This window comes from Cervus elaphus, chromosome 9, assembly GCF_910594005.1.
Source record: "Cervus elaphus chromosome 9, mCerEla1.1, whole genome shotgun sequence".
NCBI classification, from domain to species: Eukaryota; Metazoa; Chordata; class Mammalia; order Artiodactyla; family Cervidae; genus Cervus; species Cervus elaphus.
In genome coordinates, this window is record NC_057823.1 from 43,973,551 (window position 1) to 43,983,115 (window position 9,565).

The following is a 9,565-nucleotide window of genomic DNA, read 5'->3' on the forward strand; positions in this document are numbered from 1 at the left end:
TAAATCTGAGGCAATGAGATTACCTCAAAGAAATATCTGTATTCTCATGTTTATTACAACATTATCACAATAGAGAAGAAATTAAAATAACTCCAGTGACAGACAATTGAGAAACTGATAAAGAAAATTTTATATATATATATATATTTATATATATAATATTGTTATATAAATATGTAGTATATATTTATATTCCCTTTATTATGGAATATTATTCATCCATAAAATAGAAAAAAAAAATCTGCCATTTGCAGCAACATGAATGAACCTAGAAGAAATTATGCTAAATAAGATAAGCTAAACTGGAAAGATAGGTACTGTACAATCTCACATATATGGAATTTATTTTAAAATTTCTTAATTCATAGAAACACAGTAAAGCAGTATATATCAAGAGCTAGATGGTAGAAATAATGGAAATATTTGAGTCAAAGAATACAAATTGTCAGTTGTAAGATGAGTTAAGTCCTGAGGATCTAACATACAGCATGGTGTTATATGTCATTGGAATATTATAGATAACCATTTATTGTATAGCTGAAATTTGCCAAGAGAGTAGATCTTGGGCTTTGACATAGTGTTAAGTCACTCAGTCATGTTCAACTCTTTGAAACCCCATGGACTGTAGCCCACCAGGCTCCTCTATCCATGGGATTTTACAAGCAAGAATACTGGAGTGAGTTGCCATTTCGTCCTCCAGAGGATCTTCTCGACCCAGGGATTGAACCCATGTCTCTTGTATCTCCTGAACTGGCAGGCAGATTCTTTACCACTGAGCCACCTGGGAAGCCCAAGCTTTTACAACCCCACCGCCCCTCAAAAAGTTCCTATAGTTCCTATGTGAGGTAATGAATGTGTTAATTGTGGTAGTCATTTCTCAAAGTATACAACATATCAAATTACCATGCTGTACACTTAAAAGATAAACAAATTTTACTTTTCAACTATTACTCAATAAATCTTGGGGAGAGAGTAAAAGGGCAAAGCTATCACAAATGATGAGAACCATCATCTGCACATAGAAAAGAGGCGGCTCTGTCTCAAACATATGACATGTGCAAAAACCTTTTGCCACAAGCTATGTGTTTTCCTTTCTGAGTAGTTTAACAAATATATGAAAGTCACTAGACAATTTTGTATCTTGTTATGGAAAACAAGCTAGTTGTACTTCGAGCCACTGATGCCCTAACTAGTATTTCTGAGTCAGCTTTTATTCCTAATGTTGAACCTGGGAATAAAGCAAAAATCTATGACACTCATGAAAGAAATATGGTGACTTCCACAAAAGCCATTGATGTTTAGGTATGGATTGCCATCTTCCATAAAGCAACTGAAGTAGATATTCTTACACACCTGAACAAGTGTGACTATAGAGTCAGGATAACCATAAAAATGTCTGATGTGAAACCAAGTCATGTGGTCTCCCAGAGCTACCTCAGCCCTTTCATACAGTATTCCTAGACAGTGAGCAACTAGTTATTTCGAGTAAAATGACTCTTGGAGGGAACTTTTTCCATCCAGAAACTCAAATAGTCACAATTAAAATAATAATCAAGCTATTGTTTCTAGAACCCACAAATTACTTGACTCATTGAATTTTCTTCCTTTAAATGAGTTTGCTTATTATTCTCTTGCTGAAACCACAGTCAGAGTTTATATTACTCAATTAATTTCCATTCCTCCATTTTCCAGTGTGAAAATAGATTGTAGTAAGATAAACTAATACTCAAACGCATGATAATTTGTAATAAAATTGTAATCAGTAAAAACATAAGATGTTTGACACTGGCATTCTCATCTAGAATTTTGCTTCATAGTTCATGTTTAAATATAATCTTCAAAAAAAAGTTTGTTTGTTTGGTTTTTGCTATCCACTCTTTCAAAGTCATCCAAATACTTTGCTATCACATTTTTAGCATGTAATTTCTTTCACATCTCCATTTTCATACATACAATCAAAGTTCAACCACACTATTTTGCAAACAAAAAGTACATAATACTGGACAGTGTGTATACTTTATAGGAAGTTTCTAAGAGCCCTATACTTATTTGGTGGTGGTGGTGGTATAGTCACTAAGTTGTGTCCAACTCTTGCAAACCCATAGACTGTAGCTCACCAGGCTCCTATGTCCATGGGATTTCCCAGGCAAAGATAATGAAGTGGGTTGCCATTTCCTTCCCCAGGAGATCTTCCCGGGCTGCTTCAATGCAGGAATTGAACCTGCTTCTCCTGCATTGAAAGTGGATTCTTTACCAATGGGTCACCAGGGAAGCCACATTTACTCTAGATCTGTAATTAATTGAAGTCTGGGGACAGACTCCCATGAGAACCCTTTAAGGTTTCTCCAACTCCGGTACACAGAATCTATGGAAGGACTTCATATTACAATACTGAATCCTCACTTTCTGTTCTCAGACCTAAGCCAGGTGTGGAATAGAAATGTAGTTAATTCATTTTCAAGTACCCTGAAATGTCAGAAATCAGGTTTCTTAAGACAAGAATTTACTACAAAAGAGTCATAGTGCACAAGGGGATGGCAGTAGCTACTGGAAGTTCACCAAGCCAGCAGTAGCCAAGGAAGAGAAAAGTTTTTTACCTATTAATAGTAGGTAAATGTACATTCTTCCATGCAAGAAGCTAACTCTGTTCATTCAGTCTCCACACCAAAGGTTCAGGACAGAAAGCTTTGAAAAACAAGAGCACATATGTTTGGACCACATAGAAAGGAAGCCTCTCACAGTGAGTCATGATATGTGAAATGAATTTCTTTTACAATTGAAGGTCAATATATAAATGACTAGACAGGTTGAATAATATTTGATGGAGGGAGTTTATGTAGGAAACTGCCTGTGTCCCCACACTCTTCAGCCATTGTCTGACAGGGTACTGAGAGCACATTGCTACGTGTCTTCTCTGCCTCAGTTCCTGCACATACGTTCCATATGAACAGTCAGTAGGTTAATGCATGTAACGGGCTCTGACATTTAGTAAGTCCTCTTGGCCTGGAGAATATCATGGACTGTATAGTCCATGGGGTCGCTAAGAATCAGACACAACTGAGCAACTTTAACTTTTACTTTACTTTTACTTTTTACATTTACTTTTACTATAAGCATTAACTGCTGTTGTTATAATCACTATTATTAGCAGTTCCTCCACTATACTGTCATTGGAGGAGATAATCATGTCCTCCCACAGCATTTCTTCAGGAATTACTGCCCCGGAGCCTAGGAGGAACACAACTTGGATCTTGCATGACAAAGACATTTTTTGGACATTGTTTTCCAGAAGAAGAGTTTAAGAGCATTCAAAAGAATAGGGTGCATTATGGATGGGAATAATCTATACAAACCTTTCTGATAGATTCTACCTTTCACCATTTACACAAAAATGGTTTAAGAGTGAGTGTTTCTTTGATTGCTAATCACTCAGTTTCAGACTTTATGCAATGGAACCATTAGGATCCTTGAGCATGTAGCAGGAAATTTGAATTTTCTAAGAAGAAACTAAAAGAATTGGCACTATTTTTAGCTAAAATATCCCACGGAATTAAAGTTGCTTTTCTGTATTTCTTGAGTAAATTGTGGTCATCCATATTTGACCATATGAAGGCAAAAATATACATATTTTGGCAGAAAAATCTTTTACAAGAATTTTTATAACATAATGTGCATTATTTAGTCAAGACTGAGCTTGTATGGACACATACTTTATCATATTGAAATAATGATTCAACAACAAAGTATGCATTAGCCAAATACAGACTTATGTGTGTGTGCTAAGTAGCTTCAGTCATATCCAACTCTGTTTGACCAGATGGAAGGACTTCCCAACCCAGGTCGGGAAGATCTCCTGGAGAATTGTATGGCAACCCACTGCAGTATTCCTGCCTGGAGAATCCCATGGACAGAGGAGTCTGGAAAGCTACAGTCCATAAGGTCACACAGAGTTGGCTAATGCATAGTTTGTTGTTGAATCATTATTTCAGTATAATAAAGTATCTGTCCAATGGTTTTATCAATACCTACTGATTAATGTAATTTTTAAGAAGGCAAGGACAGCCCTTATAAATCAAGTAGATCAGTCTCACTTACATATGAACCAACTGAATCCTAGAGCTATTCATTGACTTCCAGGCTTACAAAGATATTGATAGAACCAAGATCTTATTAAAGAAATCTCAAGATTCACTTTTACTTTATATTCCTAAATTCAAGAAAATGCAATCTTGCATTATAGATATAAAACATAATATTTTCAAACCACAATATATCACATTTAAAAGTCTAATTTGTTAATCTGTGAAATGATTAATTCATACTTGAAAAGGACTTGTATATAATTACAGAGATTTCAAAAACTGATCATCAGTTAGATGCTAGGCACAGTGTTCAATTCTTTATCACTCATGCTGCTGCTGCTAAATTACTTCAGTCGTGTCCAACTCTGTGCAACCCCATAGACAACAGCCCCCCAGGCTCCCCTGTCCCTGGGATTCTCCAGGCAAGAATACTGGAATGGATTGCCATTTCCTTCCCCAATGCATGTATGTATGCTAAGGTGCATGTATGCATGTATGTATGCATGTATTTATGTATGTATGTATGCATGTATGTTAAGTCGCATGTATGCAGAGTCATGTCCTACTCTGCGCGACCCTATGGACAGCAGCCTACCTGGCTCCTCCATCCACAGAATTCTCTAGGCAAGCATGAGCAAATTAATTTGGCAGTGCTTGACTATTTCCCATTCTTAGCCTACAATTCATCATAATAATAATCCCTGTGTGTTAAATATGTAGGCAAAATGTCATATTTTACATGTGATACTTGAAGACCATAGAATATAATTTTCAAAAATATTCTCCCATCATTTCACACCACAGAGACTGAATATGTTAGGGAAAGCATTTATATCAAAAAATGTAGGATGACAGAGAAACATCTTGAAGGAAAGCACTCCAGAAAAGCAATCCAGGGACCCAGAGGTGCCCAGGGTCTCTGGTAACTTAAGGAAACAAAATTTCCCATAACTAAAGTGCTGCCACAGCTTATAGTGACTTTTCCTTGGAAGTGTGACACTGAGAACGCTGCTCTCTTTCCATTGACAGTCAGACAGTATACAATGTTTCTCTTTCATTATTTCAAACAGAAGAAGGCATAGGGAATATTTATGAAGATACATGAATTCATCTGTCATCAGGTGAAAAATACCACTCCTACAAACAAGGGATCTTAAAATTCATTTGTAGGATTTCAGTCAACTTTTTAAGAGTATTTTGAAGGAGATTTTTACTCTATGATCAATGAACAATAATTGTAAGATTAACTGGAGCCCCTGGTGGCTCAAATGGTAGAGAGTCTGCCTGCAGTGCAGGAGACCCGGGTACGACCCTGGGCCAGGAAGATCCCCTGGAGAAGAAAATGGCAACCCACTTCAGTATTCTTGCCTGGAGAATGCCATGGATGGAGGAACCTAGCAGGCTATAGTTGATGGGGTCACAGAGTCAGACACGACTGAGAGACTTCATTTTTAACAAACAAAGGATATGGCAACTGTCTTTAAGTTGTTAAATGAATGAGAAAATTATTTAACTGTAAATATACAGTTGAAAACTAAGATGGGAAGTATGAATCAAAAGAGAAAACTGAATAAAATAACAATTACAGAGGTTAGCTTATAAAATGGAGTGAATAGCTTTTCTCATTAGCAGACAATTAAAATTTCTTGATAAAAGCTGAGAGAGAACTCCCAAGGAAGTTCAAGAAATCTTTCTTCTAGGGTGAAGGTAGATAAAATAGGACACTTAGAAAAGCAATATGCAAGAAATAAGAATGTCAGTACGTAAAGAAATTCAAACATGGGAGAAATAATGGTTAAGTGATTATTATAAATCAAAGGGAACAAATATATTCATTTACCAACTTTCAGATATGATCTTTCTAATTTCTAAGTACATGTGTTTTAATTTGAGGAAGTTTTGTGGTTTTTTTTCCCATTTTCTCTTTTATGAGAATGTGCTTCTTTGGAGTCTGATCCATCAGTGTACAAAGAAAGTCCTGACCAACAGATTAAATTATTTTAGCAGAGCACCACATCCTCTGCTACATTATTTTGCTTCTGCAAGTTTTCAGTTTTAATAAGGCATTTGAGTGAAAATATGTATCAGAAGAATGATACCTCAACTGACTTCATCCTCCTGGGGCTCTTTCCCTGGTTCAGACATCCCAACCTCCTCATCCTCATTATCATCCTTATCTACACTGCTGCCTTTACTGGAAACTCCATATTAATCCTCCTAATCTGGCTGGACTCCCATCTTCATACTCCCATGTACTTCCTGCTCAGTCAGCTCTCCCTCATTGACCTGGCTTACATCTCCTGTACAGTCCCTAAAATGGTCACCAACTATTTCACAGGGAAGAAGAACATTTCCTATTTTTCCTGTGCTACTCAGCTCTTCTTCTTCCTCACCCTTGGCCTTGCTGAGTGCATCTTGCTGACTCTCATGGCTTATGACCGCTATGTAGCTGTCTGTAACCCCCTGAGATACACAGTCCTCATGAACCCCAACATCTGTCTCCAGATGGCTGCTGCAGCCTGGATTGGTGGAGCCCTTGCAGCCCTTGTACACACCATCTATCCAATGAACTTCCCCATCTGTGGTTCCAGAGAGATTAATCATTACTTCTGTGAGATGCCTGCCATCCTGAGGTTGTCTTGTATGGACATATCAGCCTATGAGATGGTGAAATTTGTGTCAACCATTGTTTTTCTCCTGATCCCATTTATTCTCATTCTAACTTCCTACACTCTCATCTTCCTCACTGTTCTCAGGATGAACTCTCGCAAGGGCAGGAACAAAGCCCTGGCTACCTGCTCTTCCCATATGACAGTGGTGAGTCTCTACTTTGGTCAAGCTATCTTCGTCTACATGACACCCACCTTAGCCCATACACCTGAACAAGACCAGGTTGGAGCTGTTCTTGGCACCATTGTGACCCCCATGCTCAACCCACTCATCTACAGCCTGAGGAATAAAGAAGTGGCAGGGGCTCTGAGGAAGCGCATGGGAAAGTGTTACAATTGAGGAAATATCATATTCTACAATGTCACTGTCAGAAATGCTCTACTGTCAATATTAAAAATAATCATGGTCACTGGACTGTCATATGGGAAATAAAACAGCATAAAGGAGCAGGATGATATTAGGATGCATACATATTGACATATGTCTATTGAGATGGAGCTGTTCTTAGTTCTATAGTGATGACTCTAGTTGAGTACAATGTGTTACTTGTCTTTAGCTTTGGGGGAAATTACATGGGTTTACACAGATAATCTCCATCCTCTGGAGCAGCTTCATTAAGTCCAAAACTGATTGTCATCCTATAACTACTTGGTTGATGTTTCTTATCTTGAAGTCGTTATTTCTGGGTTTTCTTTCATTCATCAATTCATTCTTAATGACCTTAACTGAAGCTCCACTGCACAAAAGCTCAAAGATCACTTAATCCATGAAATAGTTCTAAATAACTCTTCTTTTTTCTAATCTCCTACTTGTACTCATACATACTTTTTTATGTTTACTACATATAATTTATGTAGTTGCATTATGTACACTTCTCAATTTAAAAATATAGATAGCCCTATGTTAATAGAAACAATGAGGTGAATGAATTCAGAAAAATTTTAAGGGATTAGATAAGAATTATTATTTTTATTTTTTTCTACTAATGTTCACCATTTTTCATTCTTCAATGCTATATTAATTGTTGTTATTTTTCAAGCCAATGAAATAGTTCCATTTCATAACTTATAATCCAATTCAGTGTGACTACTGCGACTGTAGTTAAAAATAACTACAGTTAACTGAAACTTATGATTATGTGGTCTTATTTCAAGTAAAATGAGCAATAATAAAAATTTTTAATTTATAAAATTATCACTCACTGTTCTAGTTAACTGTTCAATTTTCTTATTATTATTGACATCATCAATATCATCATCAAAATCATGTCCTCTTGTTCTAGGTTGTCCATTTTAATGGTTATAATTGTTTGTAATAATCTCTTAAGATACTTTGCATTTCTGTGGTATAAGTTGTAACTTCTTTTCATTTCTGATTTTACTAAGTCCTCTCTAAATTAATAAAATTGATGCATCTGTATAAAGTTTTATCAATTTTATTAATTTTTTCAAAGAACTAACTCTTAATTTTATTGATCTCTTCCATTTTTATTATCTATTTCATTTATTTCTACTCTAATCCTTACAGTTTGTTTTCTTCTATAACCTGTGTTCTGTTTGTTTTTCTTCTTTTAGTTTCTTTAGATGTAAAGATAAGCTAATTATTTTAGATTTTCCTTTTTTCCTGAGGTAGGTTTGTATTGCTATACAATTCCCGCTTAGAACTGTTTTGCTACATCTTGTAGATTTTTGGTCCATTGAGTGTTTGAGTGTTTCTTTTTTTTTTTTTTTAATTAACAAAGATTTTATTCTGATATAAATCATGCAGATGTTTTATAACATTTGCTTTGGATAAAGAAACAAACAGGAATATCTCCTTTCCACAATATTTGAATTCTATGAAGAATTAAGCTTCATTCATTTTATTTGTCTCCAGGTATTTTTTTAATCTCTTCTTTGATAGCTTCAATAACTCATTGGTTGTTTAGTAGCATATTTTTTAGCCTCTATATGTTTATGTTCTTTGCAGTTTTTCTCTTGCCGTGTAGCCTTGTAGTGGGAAGAGATGATTAATATGAGTTCAATTTTCTTAAATTTACTGAGATTTGTTTTGTGCCCTAGCACGTTATCTAGCTTAGATAATGTTCCATGTGAAATTGAAAAGAAGGTCTATAGTGCTGATTTTGTATAAAATGTTACATGTGTGTGTGTGTTCAATTAGTCTAATGCATCAATTAAAGCCAGTGTTTCCTTCTTTATTTTCTTTCTGGATGAAATTCATTCTTTCCACTAATGTAAGTTTCTTGTTAAGTCCACTGCTGTTCCTGTGCTACTGTCAATTTCTACCTTTATGTCTTTCAATTTTTTTTTTGTACTTAGGTAGTCTTATTTGGAGGAGAAGGCCATGGCAACCCACTCCAGTACTCTTGCCTGGAAAATCCGATGGACGGAAGAGACTGGTAGGCTGCAGTCCATGGGGTTGCAACAAGTTGGACAGGACTGAAGCAACTTAGCAGCAGCAGCAGCAGTCCTATTTGGGGTGCATATATATTTAAAATTGTTATGTCTTCTTGAATTGATTTCTTGATTATTGTATAATGTTCTTCTTGTTATAGTCTTTGTTCTAAAGTCCATTTTATTTTACAAAAAGTATTGCTAGCCCTGCTTTCTTTCCATTTCCATTTGCAAGGAATGCTTTCAGTTTGTGTGTATCTTTAGGTCTGAAGTGACTCTCTTAAAGGCAGCATATATTGGATCTTGTGTTTGCATCTATTTAGCCACTCTATATCTTTTTATTGGAGAAATTATTCCGTTTGTAATCCTTGATAGGTTTGTACATATTGCCATGTTGTTAATTGTTTGTGGGTTATTTTG

The 9,565-nt window shown here is 35.8% G+C and overlaps 1 protein-coding gene across 1 annotated transcript; it reads left to right on the plus strand.

The window, feature by feature from the left end:
• Positions 1-6,161: 6,161 nt before the first annotated feature.
• Positions 6,162-7,091, plus strand: LOC122701043 (olfactory receptor 2T27-like). The gene has a single exon (XM_043914058.1). It carries the CDS (start codon positions 6,162-6,164, stop codon positions 7,089-7,091), a length of 930 nt encoding a protein of 309 aa, XP_043769993.1.
• Positions 7,092-9,565: the final 2,474 nt, after the last annotated feature.